The 23,390-nt window shown below is 34.6% G+C and overlaps 1 protein-coding gene across 4 annotated transcripts in view; it reads left to right on the top strand.

Moving 5' to 3' along the window:
- Window positions 1-19,371, top strand: part of LOC121426482 (unconventional myosin-X-like) — a 93,704-nt gene extending 74,333 nt beyond the window's left edge. For 3 of the 4 annotated variants that reach the window (XM_041622802.1, XM_041622804.1, XM_041622805.1), the window contains 15 exons: window positions 4,147-4,304; window positions 4,646-4,772; window positions 5,726-5,829; window positions 6,576-6,769; window positions 8,004-8,124; window positions 8,681-8,767; window positions 9,433-9,569; window positions 10,109-10,232; window positions 11,643-11,755; window positions 13,007-13,124; window positions 14,084-14,135; window positions 16,716-16,804; window positions 17,599-17,795; window positions 18,549-18,636; window positions 19,149-19,371. In XM_041622802.1, coding sequence (XP_041478736.1) covers window positions 4,147-4,304; window positions 4,646-4,772; window positions 5,726-5,829; window positions 6,576-6,769; window positions 8,004-8,124; window positions 8,681-8,767; window positions 9,433-9,569; window positions 10,109-10,232; window positions 11,643-11,755; window positions 13,007-13,124; window positions 14,084-14,135; window positions 16,716-16,804; window positions 17,599-17,795; window positions 18,549-18,636; window positions 19,149-19,220 — 1,781 coding nt within the window. In that variant the 3' untranslated portion in view covers window positions 19,221-19,371. The remainder of the gene's footprint in view (window positions 1-4,146; window positions 4,305-4,645; window positions 4,773-5,725; window positions 5,830-6,575; window positions 6,770-8,003; window positions 8,125-8,680; window positions 8,768-9,432; window positions 9,570-10,108; window positions 10,233-11,642; window positions 11,756-13,006; window positions 13,125-14,083; window positions 14,136-16,715; window positions 16,805-17,598; window positions 17,796-18,548; window positions 18,637-19,148) is intronic. The other variant, XM_041622803.1, reaches the window with a different exon arrangement.
- Window positions 19,372-23,390: the final 4,019 nt, after the last annotated feature.

Below are 23,390 nucleotides of genomic sequence, written 5' to 3'. Positions count from 1 at the left end.
CCCTCCAGCCTAATTAGTGTTGATCAACATGCATAGTATTCCCTTTGAAAAAAACAAGTTTTGTGAAATAATTGATTGCTCATGTTACCTTTTCATTACACTTGTTCTCGATTTTTGCTACTGAATATCGCATGCATGCTTTAAGTCTCTCCCAAGTATTGGTTAAACCCCCAAAGAGTGTCTGTCAAGGCTCCTGTTTCCATTTAAATGTGAATGTTCTGGCACTGTTATGGTGTGAATGATATGTATTTGCTTCAAAATTTTACTGTCTGCCTTAATTTAAAGATGTATTTTGGTAAGCATTACCCCAAGAATAATAGTAACTGGAATTTATTGTCTTTAAAAAAAAAAAGCCTCTCCTCAAGCAATCACGGGCTGAAAGTTTTGTGCCATACCATGACAAAAGGACAAAACTGACTTTTTTTGTGTTTGCAAGATTGACTTTTTTCTTGATTTGGGATATGAATTGTGTATTCTCTAAATAACCTTCAAATATCTGAAATATAGGCATTTCAAAAGCAAGGAACTGTACAAGTATATATTTCCACATAAAACATTCATTGGCACATTTTCCTTATTTACTAAAAGAAACTCCACAGATTTGCTTCCTTTTACATGGGACAGCAAACTATACATGATATATGCCCTGTAGTTTTCTGATACTGAGTCTCTAGATTTTGATGATCTATAAGTGTTTAAATGGCCCTTTTACAAAGAAAAATGCAACCCTGCCAAGAGGTCACATGATATCCTAAAATGTCACATTCAGTGTTCATGATAGATCAACAGCTAAAGAAATTAAACTTTCATTACACTTTTTTTAATGGAAAAGATAGATAATACTCCAGCAAACTACATGTACATGTATTTGATGTTGCAAGACTATTAGATGCAGGGGATAAACATGAAGCGATTTAGCGCTCAAATTCTGAAAGAGCCCCTAAAATTCCCAATTACAGCAATGATAAAGCTTATCACATGTTGCACATGTAGGCAGTAATATGAAAAGTAGCCCCCCCCAAAAAAAAAAAAAGAAGTAATAATGATAATGATAATGATAGATAACAAGTAAAAATAGATTTTTTTTGGGCCTGATTTGATGGTTTTTTGCATGCATGCATCATACATGTACATATAGCTCCAAAATGGAATGTCAACATACATGTAATACTAACAACATTGTCTTGTACACACCATGTGATCTAACCTATTAATTTACAAACTTTTTTATTTACAACTGGTATATATGTAGTTAAGTTACTCTGTGGTTATTTTTCTTTCTTTTATCCCAGACCCTGGTTATTGAGTTACACTTATTTAGTTCAAGCATACATTTTTTTGAAGAAAAAAAATATTGATACAATTTGTTTGGTCGTGCATTTTATGTTCTTTGTTTCTGTCTATGTAGTGAATGTCAAAACAAAATCTGTTTGACATTGGGATATGAAAGGGAATAAAGGAAATGTAAAGAGGCATCTAAAATTCATGTTTTGAGGTTTAATATATCTCATCAGCATGTCTGCAGGGGGCCTTTTTTAAATTGAAAAAAATAAAACACTGTTAGCTATTGTAGGTAAGTATAAAAATATATCCTTGACACTTGTGCGGAGTTTGCAAAGTTTTGCAAGATTTTTCATGACAAAAGGAAACAACCTTTGGAATGAGTTTCTTGGATAAGGAGGAAAATGTGTCTTTGAAATACATGAACATAGTTGCTTTTGAATTTTGGAAAAAAGTGTGGGCTTTGTGACTCCAATTCCTGGCATTATATAGAGCACACAGGAAGAACATGTATCCTAAATAAAGAAAGAAGTCTATCTTGAAAAAAACTATAATATCAGAGTTGCTTCCTTTTGTCATGGGATGGCAGAATATCATTGACAGTGTCAAGTACTTAGATTATTATATTTGCAATTTACCACTTCTACTGATTCCATGTAGCCAGGCTAGGCACTATGAAGAATGGGGGGGGGGTAGCCCAATGGAGCGAACTTCTTTATTCAATAGCATTATTAGAAATACATGTATAAACATTCAAAACACTTTCCCATCAGGAGTTGAGCACTGTCTATTCTCACAACAATATTAGAAATCCCAAATTGTGTCCTACAAATTTATGTCATGTTCATGAATTCACTTTGTTGTTGTTTTTGTTATATGTACAATCAGGCGCGGATCCAGCAGGATTAGACAATAATTTTGAGAGGCCGACTATTGTGTAAAAACAACAATGCCCCAGAAAATGGTACTATGTCTAATCCACCTGAATCTGGGCCTACAAGCACCTTAAGTGATTATTTATCAGAATGCACACATTATAAATGCTTCTTGTTATCATTATTGCTCCTTTAAAAAAAAAAGAAATCTCTTTATCACAGATGTTCCTCACTATTTTGAAATATATTTTTATTTCAATTTGAGCTGTAATGTTGAAAAATGATTTAAGTTTGATATTTATTTTTATAGCAACTCATTTCAAGACCTGTAAGTTAATGAAAAACAGCATAAATCATTGCATATATACTCTTTATGTTTTGTTTCTTTTGGGGATGGGACAAGGTGTATTTACAGTAAAAAAAAAGAAGAAATGTCATGATTAATCCTACTGTCATCTGTAAAATGATTTAATTCATTACAACACTGCAGAACATACATTTTTTATCCATAATCGTAGTCTGGAAGTAATTTTTATTCCCAATGAGTTCAAGGGTATTTTCAGATGTACATGTATTGGTGGTTTCTTTTCATGAGGGAAACTCGTTTGACATCGGTGTGCATGTGCATTGTGCTTCCCACAAATTTTCATTGTTTTTCCCCTCCAATGCATGAGATAATGGCCAGAGCAAAGCAATATAGAGCCATTGAAACCAATTGACAATACAATTGCAAATTCCAAGACACTTTTTCTTAAAAAACAAGTTTTTTAAAAGAAATGAATTGCCTATATTCTATGAAAATGTCCTGAATACAAACAACCCAGGCTCTTTCCTTCAAATATCATATTAAGTGTGAGGTGCAATGGTGTTGTCCTTTGTTAATATTTCATTCTAAATTTTTCAGTGAAAGATATTCTATATACAATGATGATATAGTTGTTAACTCACAGAGGCTCTCGTAATGCAATGAAAACAACAAATGAAATCATTGTTTAATAATGCAAATTAGCACCCTTTCATTTAGATATTGCTACATTCTAAATAGCAATGCAATGAAAGCAAAAAAAATCAATGTTTTAAAACACAAATTGGCAATCATTCGTTTAGACAAGCCTCAACACTATTTTTTTTATGGCCCAATCGGTCAACCAAAATCATCAATTTCATATTTTTGATGGCCTGCAAAGCAAATTTAGGGGCTCCTAAAACAATGCACAACATTGCAATTTATCAAAACTTTGGTCTCCCAAACGGGCCACCAAGTATTAACTTTGACAGAATTTTGGTGGCCAGACTCTCATTTTTGGTCGCCTTGGGCCACTGCTAATGTCGAGCCCCGGTTGGTGTTTCATGAAAGATGTCAGCACTGACTAAATTGTCAGTGCTGACAATTTCAGTGAAATCCTTGGTTTTGATTGGCTGAAAGGCACAGGCCTCTGACTGTTACTATGGTAATTGTCAGAAATAGACAACTTGTCAGTGCTGACAACTTTCATGAAACGGTCCCCTGGTTTGGACATTGCTATATTCTAAATACCCATGCAATAAAGATGAAAGAATCATTGTTCAAAAACCAAATTGACAATCTTTCATTTTGATATTGCTATATTTTAAATAGCAATGCAATGAAAACCAAAAAATCTTTGTTTTAAAACCCAAATTGGCAACCTTTCGTTCAGATGAATATATTTTGAATAGCAATGCAATGAAAATAAGAAATCTTTGTTTAAAAATGCGAATTTGCAACCTTTTGTTTAGATACTGCTATATTTTAAACAGCAATGCTTTGAACACAACAGAATAATTGTTTAAAATTGCAAATTGTCAACCTATCAGTTAGATATTGCTATATATTCAACTGATGATGTATCATATTTCCCTTCTCAAAGTATGAAAATGAATAGAAGATCAAAATCATTGCCAATTTGAGGAGCATAAGAAGATTAATGAGTGTCATAAATTGACTTTTCCTTTTTTTTGCGACTGACAGGTTGCTGGAAGATTACGCTTCACAGTCGACGGACATCCCTCAATCTCTACACAGCGTCTAACGAGGAGGCATGGAAGTGGACCAATGCTATCCAGGATGTGATCGATACCAAACCACCCCTAGAAACACCCTTCCAGACTCTCATCAAAGAAATAAGGGTATGATCATCGATATTTTACTTTGTAAAAAAGATTAAGATGTCTTGATCAGATTGTCTTGATAAAATTATTTTAATGAAAATGTTGTTAGATTTGACTTTTTATAGGACAGGCTGTAGCAATTTCAATATGTGATGATGATTTCAAGTTTACGTGCATGTAATTTAGGCTCAATTAGTTTCAATGACATTGTATTAGTTTTTAATCCTATTTGTCAGGCACCATGTATATGTCGATACTCGTGAATGTCTCAAACCAACTCTTTGCACAATCAGTAAATATTTTGATTGTGTTTTAAGCTGGGAATAATCCTAGATTTATTTTTTGCCCGTGTTTTATAGGAGGCGAGTGTGTCAGGCAATGCTAAGGGATTAGAAAGAATCTACCAGCTCAACCCTATCCTGAGGAGTACGCCCCACCCACTCAAGGCTCCACTGTTACCCCTTCCGTATGGACACATCAGCAGTAGTAAGTAAACATAATCCTATCTGTATCCCTTCCGTATGGACACATCAGCAGTAGTAAGTTAACACATTATTCTACTCTGTATTCCTTCCGTATGGACAACATCAGCAGTAGTAAGTTAACACAGCAGTAGTAAGTAAACACATTATCCTTTTCTGTATCCCTTCCGTATGGACACATCAGCAGTAGAAAGTTAACACATTATTCTACTCTGTATCCCTTTCCGTATGGACACATCAGCAGTAGTAAGTAAACACATTATTCTACTCTGTATCCCTTCCGTATGGACACATCAGCAGTAGTAAGTTAACACATTCTACTCTGTATCCCTTCCGTATGGACACATCAGCAGTAGTAAGTTAACACATTCTACTCTGTATCCCTTCCGTATGGACACATCAGCAGTAGAAAGTTAACACATTATTCTTCTCTTTATCCTTACCGTATGGACACATCAGCAGTAGTAAGTTAACACATTATTCTACTCTGTATCCCTTCCGTATGGACACATCAGCAGTAGTAAGTTAACACATTATTCTACTCTGTATCCCTTCCGTATGGACACATCAGCAGTAGTAAGTTAACACATTATTCTACTCTGTATCCCTTTCGTATGGACACATCAGCAGTAGAAATTTAACACGCTATTATACTACATGTATGTATCCCTGCTGTATGGACACATTAAAATTACATGTGTTATATTAACACCTTATTCTGCTTGGTATCCTTTCCGTATTGGCAATCGGCAGTAGTACATGTACATATAAGTTGACACATTATTATAACATGCATCCAAATTGTAAATTATGTGTGTATATCAAAATTCCTTTTGGAAGGATGTTGCAAAGTTCTTTGCATATAAAATTATTTTCTGATGTGTATAATGCGCACATTAGGTAATAACAGTCGCTCTCTGTACATGTACCTAAAATGTTTTGTTGTTTGTATCTCAGATCCAGACAAGGGTTACTCAACCCTACAAGACGAAGCAGTGAAGATCTTTCCAGCTCTACAGGGTTCACTGGACAACGTACCTGATCCTCTACCTCTTATACAGGTAAATGTATGATAATCTCATTTGTGTGCATGGACATGTTGGATTACCACTAAGATGTTATGCTACATAGCTCAGTGATTCATCAAAACAATAACTAGCAATATTTGATTTGATTTGACTAATATATCTGCAATGTCCACATTTGCTCCCACTCTGCCGTTTTCTACGCTTTTCAGACATTTTGTCTTTTATTGAGTTGAACTGAAACATGTTTCAGACTTCAATTGTGCAACTTCAACCTATTGTCTTGCTTCTTTCCTGCTTTCCTCTGGTGTCCCCTTCTTTCCTGGCCAGCAACCTCAAACCCAAGCCGACCCTTCTCAAAACTTGATTAATATCCCGCCTTAACAAAGGCCAATACCAAGAACAAGAACCAACACTTAACTTGACTCGATTACATATCCTTTACCTTTATCCAAATGAAAAATACTACTTTATCGTACAGGACACAAAAATAACATTAAAAAACAAAAGCATGGAATCGCAGAGCTGCCAAGTAGCACGGATTTTCAGTATTTAGTACTGAAAAATAAGAATACTTATGGTTTCATGCAAAATATTGAATTCTAAAGTTTCTGTTTTATTTGATGTCCTATGATATTTCTTTCAAAATACTGATTTCCTCACCAAAATACTGATTTTCAGCTTTAGAAATGCTGAAATGTTCTTGTTCAGGTTGGCAGCTCTGGAATTGCCCGCAAATATCACATTTGAAACTCGATAATAAATGTTTGCTTTCTTTACAGACAATCCTCCAGACAGCACACGACCTGAAACAGTTGAGGGACGAGGTCTACTGTCAAGTCGTCAAGCAGACCACCCAGGTCCTCGATCCTGACGGTCACAACAATCTCCGCAACTGGCAGCTAATTGCCTGCATGGCAGCAACATTCCTTCCAAGCCGCAATATCCTCAGATACGTTCGCTTCCACATAAAGAGGTGGGTAAAACACGTTTGATACTACCATGGATCCCTGCAATTCTATTGATTTGAGGTCAGACGGTCAAAGGTGAAGTTGCCACCTTCCACTTTTCTTGCTTTACCAATGACTCCATTTTCCACGTTAAAGACAGGCGTATTATGTGCTCGGCTTAGCGACACTCTTGTTATATAATTGAAGTTTTTGAAAATTGCTACTGTCTAATTGCAAGTGGCAAGTCATTCGAGTATTTTGCCGGCTAATGGATGAGTCAATGAAATTGTTAGATGAAGAGGGTCACCAGCCCACCTAAGTGCTCTAGTTGGTGTAAACTGAGTCAAGAGGTTAGTCTGAATACGCTGGAGCCAGTTTATTCAGTGTGTTGTAGACAAACGAGAGTAATTTGAACATTATTCTCTGTTTCAAAAGAAGCCATTGTAGTGAATTTAAAGAGTGGTAGGAAACGATAATCTCAAGAAATCTGTATGATTAAACTTGTTGCACAATTTTTTCTAGCCATTGAATACATGTACATGCAAACTTTTTTCTCAAGACTTACCCTTTTCATTGTTGTTGTGTAGTTTGAAATTGAAATGGTTTATTCAGAAAACTTCATCGCAGCCAAAGGCTGAATTGCAAAATTCTGTACAAGGTAAAATACGAAATATATACAATAACAATTGCAATAACAAAAGACATGTAAAAGTAATAAAATAAATGTTATATGTTGAAAATTAAGAAAGGAGAAGAGAGCAATAACTTTATACATGGGTTAACAATAATCTTGGATAGTTAAAACCACAGTAGGAATATAATCCTTCGTATGATGTAGTATAATATTTAGTATAATGTAGAATAATATTTGAATATATAGCCTATAAAGCCTTTTATCTTATCTCCTTCTTCCATTGGGGCCTATAACTCACAAGCTTTGCTTTCAACTTGGGTCCCTCCATTTTTCACTGATTTAAATTCTTATTGCGTATAAATTTTGTCTCAAGAACCATTTATTTCAACTGAAGATAATTATGTTATACTCATGTCAAGCATGTAAATGTCTGTATATGAATAATGGAAATAAACTGAAACTGAATGTAATGAAACTAAATTTTTTTTCATTTCTAATGCAATAAATAATGTGTCTGTAAAGCGCACAGAGATCAAGAATATTATGCACTACAAGTACAACAAGATTATTCTTAACTAAAAATCCTCTCATTATCATTTGTTTGTGTTTTCTTTATTTTCTTGTAGACAAATGGACCTGTATCCAGACACTCAAATGGCTAAGTATGGTGCTTTTGCTTTGGATGCCCTCAAGAGAACAAGAACGAGAGAATTCCCTCCATCTAGACAAGAGATCATTGCTATCTTGGTAAGCTAAATAATAATGATGATAATAATAATAATAATAATAATAATAATGATAATGATAATAATAATAATAATAATAATAATAATAATAATAATAATAATAATAATAATAATAATAATAATAATAATAATAATAATAATAATAATAATAATAATAATAATGATAATGATAATGATAATAATGATAATAATGATAATGATAATAATGATAATAATGATAATGATAATAATAATTATAATAATAATGATAATAATAATAGTTAATAATGATGACAATACCCCGCCCTCCTTGTAGGGTGAAGTATAATTTTAGTCTAATTTAGATATTTGTGAAACACTCCTAGATCTGGGGTTCTTTTCATAAAACCTGTTATAATATATTTTTTTTAATTTACAACAGTTAAAAGCTACTGAAATGCTTCAATCTGATTGGCTAATAGTTAATGTGTTGGAGAAATCATGCATTTGTTATTATAATAAGTCTTTATGAAATGGAACCCTATAAAAAATGATTAAAAGTATTCATGTTTAATGTGTTTTTTTTTTTTCCAACAAAGGGTCGGAGAGAGATGAATGCTACCGTCCATTGTCACGGTGAAGGCTCGTGTCAGATCACAATCAATTCTTCTACTACTGCTGGTCAGGTAAAGCATCAATCACTATCTCTATAACCCACTGGGTGTTTCATAAAGCTGTTCATAAGTAAGAGCGACTTAAAGAACGACTGGTGATCTTTTATAGCGGCAAATGGTATATTCATTGGCCATGGTGAAGCGTGTAAGAAAGGATCACCAGTGGTTCTTAAAAGTCGCTCTTAACTTGCAAATAGCTTTATGAAATGGCCCCCTGGCTCAAACCTTTGTGTTCTGTGCTTTTGTCATCCATCCATCCTATTTTTGTTTTTGCAATATGTACTCAAATATTGTAAAACTGATAAACTTCAAACTTTGTCTTATTATGCATACGAAAGCAGCAATGATCTTATTAGTATTAGGGACATCAAGGTAAAGGGTTATGGTGGTAACTATATGTCTTAAATGATATTCTTCTTGCAAAAATTGGGAGAACCGTTTGGAATGAAACTCTTCAGATATACAGTAGCTATCATTATTTTTAGGACGTGGAAATGATAGATATAAACATTCGGACCTCAGGCTTTCAAAAAGTAAAATACCTTTGCCCTTTTTTTCCCTCCTAGGTTTTGATGGAGGTATATGTTTCAGATGTATATAGTAACATGAACAGTTATTGATTGTGAAATCAATACAATTTCATTTCCTTCTCTCTTTGTTTATATTTTCTTGTCAAGGTCGTACATACATTGATCAAAGGAATGGGATTGGAGAAATGTCACAATCGCTTTGCGCTCTATGAGAGGAGTGGACAAGTGGAAAAGGCTATTGATGACAGGACTGTGATTGCTGATGTTCTCACAAAGTTTGAAAGGTACATGCTCCAGGGGTGTCAGATTTACAGCTTTTTCAGCTTATTTTAGCTTTCTGTACGAAATTATTGGACCTCTTTCAATTTCAGCTTTTTTTCCACACTGACTCATTTCATAAAAAAGGAATTATGTTTTCATAAATGCTAAATGGTGATGACTTTTTACCTAATTGCTAAGAATGCATGAATGCTTGTAAGCAAGCAACCAGAGGACCGACAGCTTTAGGTCCTCTCTGAGGGACCTGGTAATGAGGAATAATGCCTTACCAAAGGGCGCTAGCACACCAAGTGGGAATCAAACCTGGGTCACTGGAATCCAAAACCCCCGCTCTACCAACTGAGCTATCACATCTTCTTGCTATGCAAGCCTCACTCAAAGTTTGTAGAGTGCATTGTCTACCCCATTCAGCTACATGTATGTAGTCATTTGCTTGTTAGGTTTTCAGATTTTTGAAAAAAGAATCTCACTATCACTGCATATCATACATCTGCAAGAAACTTAAAATAGGACTAATTCGTATTCCTCATGAATCATTCCACAGGTATACGGCCAGGAACTTGAGCGACAGAGGCAAACCCTGGCAGCTCTTCTTCAAACTCTTTTGTTTCCTGGATACCAAGAATGTGGAACAGGATAGCATAGAATACAGCTTCATGTATGAACAGGTAGGAAACGGCATTTGAATCAGGCAAAATAGGATTTTTTTTTTGTGTGTGTATTTCATGGGGCTACACTTATGGAGCGTTGTGGCCCAGTGGATTAGTGTTCTGACTTTGAAACAGAAGGTCGTGCATTCGAATCCCAGCCATGGCGTAATTCCTTCGGCAAGAAACTGGTCCACAGTGTGCTGCACTCAACCCAGGTGAGGTCAATGGGTACCGGTAGGAAGTAATTCCTTAAAAAGCTATGTGCTGTATAAACGCCTAGCTTAGCTGGGTAATATAGGAGCGCCTTGAGCACCTAACAAGGTGGATATGTGCACAATATAAATACCCTATATTATTAATATTATTACTTTTCACAACTTACTGCCTACATCTGCAGCATTAGATAAGAATTAACATTGTAATGAATTTTGTTTTTTGCAATTTTCCTAGGCTCTTTCGAGCATTTTGGAGGTGAAATTGCCCTGAACCCCCTTTTTTCTTTGACTTGAAGGGTGATGCTGGCTTAGCCTATAAATTGTATGCCTTCATGTCATCTCGCCACCATCTTAGAGGCTGATGAAGCCATTACCACGCGTGCGTTGGTGATCTGCAGTTGTCGCATCTCTGACAACTCTGCTCTACGCGTGTTCTAATATCCTCTGAGGGAGGGCACTATGATAATGAGATTATGACATCATGGGTCCGTAGCATAAAACTTTTGCCACGACAAAACTCTGGCAAATAAACAAGAACTATGGCAAACAAAATTATGCCATTGAAAATTACACATTAAAAAACTCTGGCAAAAATTTTGCCAGTTTTTTATGGCAAAAGTTTTATGCAATGGGCCCCATATGCATAAGGTCTACATGTATAATCTAGGAAAAAGCTGCAGCTGTATCTTTGCTGTTACACAAAACGTAAGCAATACGTCGGATATGGAAGACTATGAACATCGACTGCAAATCCACCGGCTATACATCGCTGTCTTGCTTTAGTCGTTATTTTTTCAAACGAATGTCCGGTGGTAGGTTTTCATATGACAAACCCATACGGAATCCTGATCAATAAAAAGACCATAGCAACTTAAGCAAGATGGGGATGGATAGACAGTGGATGCAAAGCCACTGTTCAGAGTCTTCCGCATCAGACCTTTTGCTTATGTTAAGCATAACATCATCAGACTTGTAAAAGTAAATGCAAGACACGTAGCTGCAACCTACACCAATTGGTAGTACAGGTACATAAATGATGTGGTTATGTGGTTTTTAAGTGACATATGTGGTTATGAGTACATAATGAGTTTAAACAGAATCCAATAGACTAACGATGACATACTGATTTAGATGGTACCATAATAACAGTCATTATATTCTACATCAAAATCTTTAAATTTCATAAGCATAATATTTTGTTTATTCATTTTAGGCAGTAGAGGATGTTCTTCGTAATCAATTCCCAGCATCACATGATAAACTAGTCCAGCTAGCTGCTTTAAGGATGCAGTCTCTTAAAGGGGATTATATTGATGGAGATTGGATGTAAGTCTTCATATTTACTATGTACTCTATAAGTATCCTCTATTATTGTCATTATTATTATTGTTATTATGATGATGATGATGATGATACTGATGATGATAATGATAATGGTGTTGTAACCATCGTCATTATTATTTAGCTGCATTTAATTTTCACAGACCACTGTGAGCTACCCATGAGAAAAGATGAAAATATTAATCAGTTTGACAGTAACTTGTAATGTACGAGTGCATGTTACTACATGTAAGTCACATTTTGACAGCCATGAGGCCATAAGGGGTAGTGACAGAAATTCATTTGTTTATTAAATCTTACCAATATTCAAACACCTTGGAAAAAAATTCATATTGAGCTTTTCTCTAGTAAGCTCTTGACATACTTCCAAAATACGAGTTACACTATGATTGACGTGTACAAATATCTACATGGTTACTATGATACAAGTTCTGAGCTTTTCTGTCTGAGACGTGGTGGTAAAACACGAGGTCATTCCTTAAAGCTAGAGAAAAGATATTCATGTCTTGATGTGCGTAAGTTTTTCTTTGCTAACCGAGTGATAGATGTGTGGAACAGTCTCCCAGAAGATGTAGTTACTGCTTGTTCAGTGATTGCATTTAAGAATAGACTGGATAAGCATTAGAAGATAGCCTATGACTTTGAGTGATTTTCGATTCTTGTGTGTTTTCATGAAATTTTTCACTGGCTACGATACCCCTGCCACCCCTCCCTGCCAACATAAGTAGCGCATCTAATTTTGTCTGAAGGAGAGCAGCAATAGACATTCTACTCTAATCGATGAACAGGCTTAGTCCTACAACATCATTGGAGGAAACTAAACTAGACTAGAAACACTGGTGTTGATTTAATACATCCCAATATCTATATCAGTTCACACCTGAGAAGCATTGAAACAACACCTATCAAACCAATATTGGTTTAACACTGATTCGTTTTGCTTATTTAAATGCCAGATTGGTGTTAGCTTAACACCAAACCGGTGTTGTTTCAACACCGCTCTGGTGTGGACCAATATACAGATACACATACCAGACTGGTGTTAAATTAACACTTGTGTTTTAGCAGTGTAGAGAAAACAATGAAGACGGGCACCTTTTGTTCCATTACTCCCCTCCCCCTCCGAATTGTTCCACTTGTACATTTTAATTGCTGTATTAGTGATGACTAGGTATTTGAGAAATTTGAATTGTGAACATAATTTAAAATCCATCAATTCTCCTTTCTCCCGTTCAGCCGAGACCTGTCATCGGTGTATCCAGTGGAAAGGTTTAAGAATGCTAACAAGAAGGAAGATAACGACTTTGCTGGCTTCCCATCCCTAAGCAGATCTAGGAAAGAAGGGGTCATCTCGGTATGAACAATTTCAATTTGAATTCCTATCAGTGAAATTACATATAATTTCTTTTAAAGAGAAAGTTTTTTTTAGTAAGCTACTTCAGAATATTTGGAATTCATTTTTAATTCCAATCAGTGAATAACAGAAATTTATTTTACGTACCAATTTGTTAGTATATATATACTACTTCCTGATTATTTGAATTGAAAATTTAATTTGAACTCCATTCAGTATGTTTCTCAATGATATCATCATTTATTTTTTTTGCATAGCAAGTGAGTTATTAAGTTTCCTTCGGAATATGTGAATCTAAATTTGAATTAAAAATAATAATACAAAACATTTATAGGGCGCTTAATACGGCGTTTTCTAAGCGCACTGTGTTCTGAATTTAACTTGGGGAAAAAATTAAATGGGCATATTAACACAAGAAAAAAAAATAGCAGATTAAAACTGGTGTGCACCTCCAATGACCGACCCACAACTGGGATTCATTGATTGAAAAGGTATGAATTCCATTTAGAATTTATATCGATGACATCAGATATATTTCTGTAACATGGCAAGTGTACTAGAATATATGAAATATGTTTGGCAAATGAAATAGCACAAATATTGAATACGATAACACCTAGTTAGTTAAGGGGAGGGGAGAAGGTTACTATGACCCCTTGTCAAAATTGTATGAATTTTCTGAAACTGCAGCAGATCATAAGTTGTCATTTTAGTATTTTTTCTTTCAACATGTTTTGTATCTTTTTGCTACCATAATATCAGACACAGAGTTGCAGGGGAATTTGAATTGCTCCTATGGAGGATATATGTGAAAGTATAAGTAATGATATTAATTTGACTATGCCTTCCTGTAGAAAACATATTAATGCACAACCAAAATTTAGTTGCAATTCTTTGTAGGGTTAAATCTTCTTGAATAGAATTGAATTTTTTAAATTTGTGTCTATCTAATATTCTAGGGAACGTTGAGAGGGCTAGGAGAGAAGACTCTGAAAAGGCTTCAAAAGGCAGGTATGTTCACCAGTGGAAGATTTCTTACATTGATATGGGACTGTGTCTCAGATGCAATTTTCTGTCAACCTTGGTTGCTAAATTTGAAGGAAATCGTGAACAATATTTCATTATATGACCTCTGAAATCTTCTGCAATTTTCAATGTAAACAGCTTACCAGCCAAAGGTTTAAGGTCAAATGATATGATGTCATGTCCATCACTTTTTTTTTCAAGTTTCTGTTCAACTTGCTCTCATTCTGTATTTGTGCATCGATACTATTGGTACAAAAAAAGCATTGGGTAATACCACACGTTTGTTTATGAGGATGATAAGGTCAAAGGTTATTTAGGGGTCAATAGATCATATTGCATATTCTATTGATCCTGTAATCAGGCGAGACTTGTGGTTTGTGAAACACCCCATATTGTAAATGTATTATACAGACACTTGGGTGGTCATTTTATTGAATTCCGTAGGAAATCATTGTGAAATCATTGTTTTGTACATGTATCATCCAATTAGACCTTTAATTCAAAATTTTCATTACGTATTCATCTATTTACCGCATTTGTTTATATATATCTTTTTATAATCATCCACTACCAATTGATGATTAATGCATAACAAGTAAGTTTAGCCTCTTTTTTACATTTTCAGCTCATTTTACAACAAATTTGCATGAAAGTTTGCAGCATTTTTTTCCTCCTAATTCTTTATTCTAGATATGATGTGGAGTGTTGTACTACCTTCATTTCTTTCATTTTTTCACATCCATAGAAATTTAACTCCTAAATTTCTTTCTAACCCCAAAAAGAATATCGAAAGAGACCCAGTATGAAATTTAGTAAAGGAATTCTCCTTCGCCTATAACTACAGTGCTTTTTCTTAATTTTCCAATTACCCAACCTGCTTTCTCATATTAAATTCTGTTTTACCATAGCTTTTTGATTGGTTCTAATACATTTGTTTCATAGGGCTGCTACATTAGAGTTCAATTAGATTTAACTAGACTGAATGAGCATGTAATGATGCCCTTGTTAAAGGATAAAGCTAAATCAATGAAGTTGCAGCAAACAACAAGAATAAGTCTCTAAAATCTAGGTTTAGTTTCAACCTAATCTCATCTTAGATCTAGATCTGGTACATTAGCGTAAACCTAGCTTTGTCATATCATGTAGTCTCACCTAATATATGATCACATTGAAGATTGCCACCACAGATACGCAAAAAAGACCTAACATCTGTCTGGAATTTCATGTTAATTTGGTCACTTCTAATAAATAACTCATTTTCTACCAGAATAATTTGGCACATATTATTGTTTCATGACATACAAGTACAAAGACTTGGATGGTCATTTTATTGGATTATGTTGAAACTCATTTTGGGATTTGTAGCTGGCAATTATTCTTGAAGTCATGTGCAGTGATATCATATCCACAATTGGTCATATCATGCTAAGAACATTCATGTTCTAAGGTCATTATTAATTGATTTGCTGTAATCAGAGGCATGTTTGATTCATTCGCATAGCCCATCACACTTTTGAAAAAATGTACTGCTTCCTCTTTATCTCTGTCACTCCATCTTTCTTTCTCTGTCTTTTCCATATGTTTCTCTCTTTCTTATTCTTCTTTCTTGTTTTCTTTCTTGCCTTCTTTCCCTTCTAACTTTCTTCTCTCTCTCTCCAGCTGTGTGTATGTGTGCGTGTTTCATGTTTGATAATACCTATAGTAAAGATACAGTTGTGCACATGCCATAGGTCATTTACACTCTCCTGACCGAACATACTTAGGGGGTGTTGCAAGAAAATATTTGCAATCAGTTGCAAAATTTTATTGCTCATGTACAACTGATATGTTAGTTGTAATTATAGGATGTGTATAATGCTTAATTAGTTGCTGACGCATGGCCAGCCATGCATTTACCATGCTTCCGGTAATTACTTGTACACGGCAAATTTACCAAATGCATGGCTAGCCATGTGTTGGTAATTATAGTGCATAGTTGTAAAAAAATCTATAAAACAAATGATACACGGGTTTTTTGTGCATTGGTAGGATTAGTGAACATGCGGTAACAATTGAAACTAGTCTGAACCCAATCGGCTGCATCCCGTGGGTTTTACAGTTCCATAGTTACCTTATGCCCACAAAACCTACCGATGCACTCTCATTAGTTTATCATTTGTATAATAATGCAAATTTTTTTCTTTTTTTACTTTTGCTTATTGGTGCAAGGAACAGGCCTGCAATTAGGTGTAAATATGCAATTAGTTTCCAAAGTTATGTTGGTTTTTGACCCAAACTTGACTTGTGATTGATTGTAAGTTTCTTGCAAGTCCCCATTAGATCCATGAATGATGTGACTCGCAAAAAAAGCAGATTTTTCCATGAAAAATGTTGTTTTGCGTATTAAATAATACCTCAAAATTAATGAAAAAGGGTTGTGTGGTATTCACTTGAAATTGTGTGGTTCCATTCTGTCTGATATATAACGATTGTGACGAAATAACAGGATCAGGGTTATATGTTTGAAACATGTTCATTTGATTGATAACAGCTTCATCATCTTATATCTCTTTCAAATGAACACAGCATCAGATGAATCGATACTTGATACTGTTTATGCGGATGATATCTCGGCTACAACTACAGCGGTCATTGAGAAGTGGAAAACCTTCAAGGTAAGAATCTCTTAAAGGGAAAGTTCACCCAGAGGATAGTGGTAATAGCTGAAAATTTCAAAGAAAAATACTGAAGGAGGTTTGATGAAGACCCATCAAAATTATAAGAGACTTTGAATATGATTTTTTTTTAAATAATAATTTGTGTTGTCATATGCAAGCAGCTCCCACAATTTTTAGTGGAATATTATGGATAGAAAAATGTTCATTTCTGAAGGGGGTGGTATAAAATGATCTATGGGATGATATATCTCCTCATAAATAAATCACCTGAGGTCCGTTGCAAAAAGAGTTGCGTTTAAACACAACTCAAAAAATCAATGGCAAGTCCCAAATGCGCGCTGTTGGTTGGTAGAAAATCACGACATGAATGATTTTTAGAGTTTCGATTGATTGCAACTCTTTCTGCAACAGGCCTCAGATCGATGGATTTTTGTGCTGATATCAATGATTGATTCCATTTAGTATAATGTTTGTTCAATGGTAAAACTCAACCTCATGATCAATCGCTATTAAAGCATTATGGTATGTGACCCAAAATTTTATTAACCTGTTGGATCCCAAATGATTTCACTATAACACATGTTCTTCGTAGACTCCACCCCCCATGTATGCGGGCTTAGTCTCAAACAGGTTAATAGTCATTTTATTCATTCCCTTATTCCCACATTATCAGGCAATGGCCATACTATGGTGCCCGTCTGTTTGAGGTCAAATGCAAAGATACTGTACCTGTTATCCGAAATCCGACAATGATTTTATAGCTCTAACTTCTTTTTAATTCCTTTATTCAGCATTTCAGTCCCGAGCAAGCTCAGGAAGCCTTCATGAACATCATAAGGCAGTGGCCGTACTATGGTGCCCGTCTGTTTGAGGTTGAATGTAGAGACACCCGGTATCCGTCAGGTCTTTGGTTGGCTGTCGGGGTTGACATGGTGGCCATACACAAGCAGGGTATGGCTCATCCGATTGAAGAAATCCCATATGAAAAGTAAGTCACCGAGAACCCACAGTTAGTCACCCGAAAATAAATTGTGAGACTTTAATCGATCTTGAAGCAACACGTTCTAAGCTTTAAAATGATACATGACTTGTCAAAATTGATCAATTGTAGCCTACACAAGTACTTGATTGAATATAGAAGACATTCAGTAAGAGATTAAAGAATTAAGGAGAAAACAAGGTGCGAAGTTCTTGATTCTCTCAAGCATGATATGTGCACACTGTGCAATCTTAGTGAAACTTCCAAGCAGTCCGCAAAAACTTGTATGAAAGAAATTCTTTTATCTCATCTTTTATTCAAAGTTTGACAGTATGAAGAAGAAGAATTATTAATTATTTTTTTTAAACTGATTAACTTGTTGAACCTGGTTTAAGTAGGTGACCTACATGTACCTCTAAGTCTTACAAAGTCAAATGATGACTGATGCTGTCAGTGATATAAGGTTGTTATAATTTGAGATGTACAGTATGAAATGCTACATGGTAAAAATACATGAGTTTTGTTTTACATGTACCATGAAAGACGATCCCTTCAAGTGGATGCATATGAAATCCATTGAGGAATTATGTATTTTTCCATGATTATTTGATGAGCTATGATTTAACATGCGAGTGAGGGGAGTCTGAATTACTGGCGTGCGTGCGCCTTGTGTTATTGGTGAAATATCTAGTGCACTTGGTGCCTGTTCTACCTCTCTTTGTGTATTACTAAGAATTGAATTATTTCATTTTCTCACTTTAGGATCCTGTCATTTGGCGCACCTATCTTGAATGAGTACAAGATCGTGGTAGAAGGAAGAAGAGATGAACTAACATTTGAAACAACTCAGGTACATATCTGACCAAGTATTTTCTTTCTTTGGGGACACTTATGGAGTGATGTACCCATGCGCGTTAAAAAAATGTTGAATAACAGTCAGATTTATGAATCAAGGCACCGTCAAAATTGTTTTGAAAAAGGGTTACTTTTTAACTTATCCTTCGACATCTACACCATTCAGGGGTAAATTTTGACATAATCGTGCACCATTTACATGATTTAGGGGTACATTTAACCAAATCTTATCACCATATACGCTGTTAAGGGGTAAAATTTTACACCAATGATTATACAGGGATCATGCCATTTAGGGGCCAATTTTCAGGTGCTTGGGTCAGTATTGGTACTACATGCATTCTCTCATTGACCCAATAAAATAAGGTCTGATTTTGAATGTTTTCTTTTGTGTTTGTGTTTTCCATAGGCCTTGAAAATAAATCCATTTTCTTTTTTCGCTTTAAATGTTGGTTGCTTTTTAATAATGACTTTTTTAAAACTTGTTTCCTGTCAATTTTGTTATAGGTGTTTGAGATCGCTAAACTGATGAAGGCATACATCAATGAGATCGTCCGCAAACGACAGCAAGATTCGTGATTCAGACAACTCCCTCTGCAAACGACACCAGGGTACATAAATCAATGTGGATCATTCCTGTTTTGCTTCTAAGTAAATCAAATTAAAATCATGTGTTGCTGCATTATGTTAGACATTACACTGTTTCTAGTATCACCAAAGTTGATGTAATGAAAAGTTCTTTTTATAATGACTTTTTATACTAAATAATTTTTAATGCTTTATTGTTCTGGTCATTAGTTTGTCCTTCAACCTCTCCCAATTACATTATTGCATTAACAACCAGGTTGTTTTTTAGGGTTAGGTTAACCCTAACCCAAAACTGTAAAGTTATGCATGATTTTACAAATGATTTGGACATGTTCTATGGTGCTACATGTAAGTCAGCAACATGGGGATATACATGTATCACGTGGCGCAAGAAAGGATCAGCAGTCATTCATAAAGTCATTTGTAACGTTTTAGGAACAATTGTATGGAATGGCCCCATACGTCACCAATGATACTGTAATTATATACATGTAGGAATACTGTGGGTCCGATTAGTTTTGAGTTATTATCAAAGCTCAGTGGTGTTGGGTCACATAGGATATTACATACTTGAATATATCCTGTTTATGTGATAAATTGCAAACATTGGAGGTATCAACTTAAAATTAGCTCAAAGGTACATACAGAAGGGATGAGAGCGAAGATAATGGAATAGGATTCAACAGCCTTTGTGTATATCAAAATATGTTGTTATTAAGGAATAATTTCAATCGGGGATTTTGTAAATTTTGCAGTGACAATGATCAGATTAGGTTTTGGGGTCACAAGCTCAAACGTTTAGATGCCACATAATATCTATGAGAGTGGCTCACTCTTCCAAGAAACAAAGAACAGTCTGACATATTAACTTCAAACTTGGCTCATACATGTATATGCATTCTGAAATGGCTGTGTACAGTGATTGTATTTAGGGTTAATAGGGTCAACAGTGAAAGGTCATGCGATGTGTATCAGGTTGGCCCCGTCTTACAAAGAGTTGCAATTGATCCAGTCAATCGCAACTATGGAAAGCCAGCAAAGTCAACATGTTAAATGCATGGTTTTTTTTAAATAAACATATATGAATGTATATTCATGAATTCATTGATTTCTTGACAATTTGGAGTGTTCTCCTTTGTTTACGAAGGACATTTTTCAAATTTCCTGTTAGAAAACATTATGATATTGATGGATTTCCATAGAGTTACAATTGAACGGTTCAATCGTAAGTCTTTGTAAGACGGGGCCCATCTGGCAATAGCCAAAGCAAAAATTTGACTGCATTCATTCAAGATTCTTTGTAATTGGTTAATTACATTTAAAGGTAGATATTCAGCACAATTATATAATCCTAACATGTTTAAGATAAAGAGATATCATTGATTAGGATCCTGACCAGTAATATACATATATTAATTTTTTTTAAATAGTTGTTATCTGGTGCAAATTCTACAATATTGCTGTTAGACCTGCATATAATTACTGAGTATGCCAATACTAGATTATAGATGACATGATATTGCATTTGTTCTAATTGATTTATGTCTAATTATAGGTCTTTCCTTTATTTTTCTTTCAATTTCTCTGTTGGTATGGACAACTCATTTCCTCTCTATTTGGTGCTATGAAACTGTGTGGGTCTTGTAATGTATTCAGAGTCCACATAACAATGATCGCGTTTTTTAATATCTACATATGATGTACATTGTAAATAATGTTAAGCCAGATACAGACCTATATAGAATTGACATACACTGGCGTCTGGGTTGAGCAAATCGATTATAAACATGACGCGTGTGTGATCAAGATTCCCCTATTGATTACGATATAAAAGAATATGAATTACGTTAAAAAATTGAAGAGTTTAGTCAAGAAGGAAAGAGGAAAAATTGAGAAACCATGATTATATTAAGGCTTCTAAAACAACAAAATCATTTGTAGTTAAACAATTCGGAGAAGGTGTTAAAGATGCTGCTATCTACCAGAAATAAGATGGTAATTATTTGCTTTATGACCAAAAATAGTTTGCAGTGCATCGCACTTTGAGCAAAAAAAGTACACAGTTCACTGCATTACACTTTTGTTCCATGCATACTTCACGATTTATGATATTGGAAACACCTTAGGATACTGTGACTGTATAAAGATAATATTCTATTAGCACTTGTGAAGTGTCAATTAGTTGCCTATTCAATGAGCCACTATGTGTTACCCTAACATTAGATCCAGTTGTTGTTATAAGCGCTTGGTGAATTCAAGGAATGTACATTTAGTGTTGCCTGACACCCTTTCAACTCTCCTGGGTTGGGTGCTGCACAATGTGGATCAATTTCTTGCTGAAGGAAACTACCCCAGAGCTGGGACTCAAACCCATATTTGTTGAGGTTTCTGTTTGGAGAGATGAGCGAAATGCAGAAGATTTGGTTTTCTGTTTGATTCATTTTCAACTAACCAAACTCCAACATTGTCAGTATTTTTATTATCGTAGTAAATATAAGATGCTGCATTGAGAATACATGTTTGTATGTACATACATGTATGTCTGTTATGACCAAAGGCTTTGAAACATGTCTGAAACATAGAAAAACATCTGAAAAATAGAATTAATTAGACCTATCCCGAGAGGTTTCATGTAGATAGAAACACTATGATACCCAGTTGGCTGAGTGAGTAAACACCTAATATCATTAGTAAATAAGTCTTTTAGTTCAATGTGTTGTCTGAAATGCTGTCAGTTTTTATGTACCATATTACATTGTAACGTTAACTTGTTAAACTAAGTTTATCTGCACATAGGTAGTTTGCTAAGAGAACATTCTGTCATCAGCATTTTTTTATTTCAAACTATGCATTTTTCTGCATGTACAGATTGTGTCTTTGTTCTGTATGCATCCATAATTTCTTTTGAAATCTTCCACATCATCTCCTAAACGGAAATCAAAAACTAACTCCCTTTCCAAACTTAACTTCAGTTATCTGTGGTTACCTTGATAAAGTCATATAAAATTAGTGATGTAATGAATTACAAAACAATTTCAAAGAGAAAAACATACCCTACTTAGCAATGCATCCCAAATGTCTTTGCATAATTTTGCATCAATCAGCCCTTTCTTGTACATGTACCTCCCTGCTCCCCCATTTAATATTTTGTCTGAAAGTGCCCTATTAGAATAAGAAAATAAGGATAACTTTGATAATGAATGCTTTGAGAGTAACCACATTTAGGGGAATGCTTTGAGAGTAACAACATTTAGGGGTTTGAGGATAATATTGTGGACTTATGCATTCATATGAAGACATAATTTGTTAGTTTTTTTTTTAGGTAAGATTCGATGGCTTTTTGTCCTTTTAAAAAACTAGAATGACGATTTATGCTACACAAAAGTTCAATAGATCACATTTCACCCGACAGTCACACACACACAGCAGATTTGAGAATGATTTGTTTTCCCCTCCAAAAATGTAGTGTACATGTAGGTTAGACATGAACTTGATGTCAAATTTAACATGATGAATACTGGTAGAAGAGCGTTAAGGTATTTTGACAAATTCAAAAGTCCACAAATTTGATTTGAATGCTTAATTGAACATAAATGTATTAAATGGAAGTGTATTGCAGATGTAGGAGTAGAATGATAATAATATTGAAATATCAGTTTTCAAAAGAGTGTTAATAAATTTATATATACGTGTACATTTTATGTAAGGGTTAAAGTGCATAGAAAAGTTGAAAATGTTTGAGGATTTTTTTTTCTTAAACTCGTTGTCACCAAAATATTTGTTTGTTGTACAGTTTTGTATTGTATATTTATATTAGACATTGCAATGTCGGTGTATTTTTGTACTTGAGATACCAATTATTTTGTCTTTTAAAACTGAGCACTGATAATGTCTATTCAGTAATGCACACATTGTGAAATGTTATGGAGGCCTTTCTTTAAAGTTAAACGACATTGCATTGCCAGTGGCAATACTCAAAAGATCAGTGATAACAAATATTTATTCAATGGCATGAATGAATGACACGTGCTTCGTTTATACTTGCCATTTCTTCTTAATGAGATACTTTTGATATTCCTCACATGACAACTCATACTGATGTGAAGCAATGCCAATCAAATGTTCAGCAAAGATTGGGGGGTTAAAAATGAATATCATTGT

The sequence above is a fragment of the Lytechinus variegatus genome, chromosome 13, assembly GCF_018143015.1.
Source record: "Lytechinus variegatus isolate NC3 chromosome 13, Lvar_3.0, whole genome shotgun sequence".
Taxonomy (NCBI): domain Eukaryota; kingdom Metazoa; phylum Echinodermata; class Echinoidea; order Temnopleuroida; family Toxopneustidae; genus Lytechinus; species Lytechinus variegatus.
The sequence above is the reverse complement of the archived record's forward strand: the minus strand, read 5'-3'. Positions and strand labels throughout refer to the sequence as shown.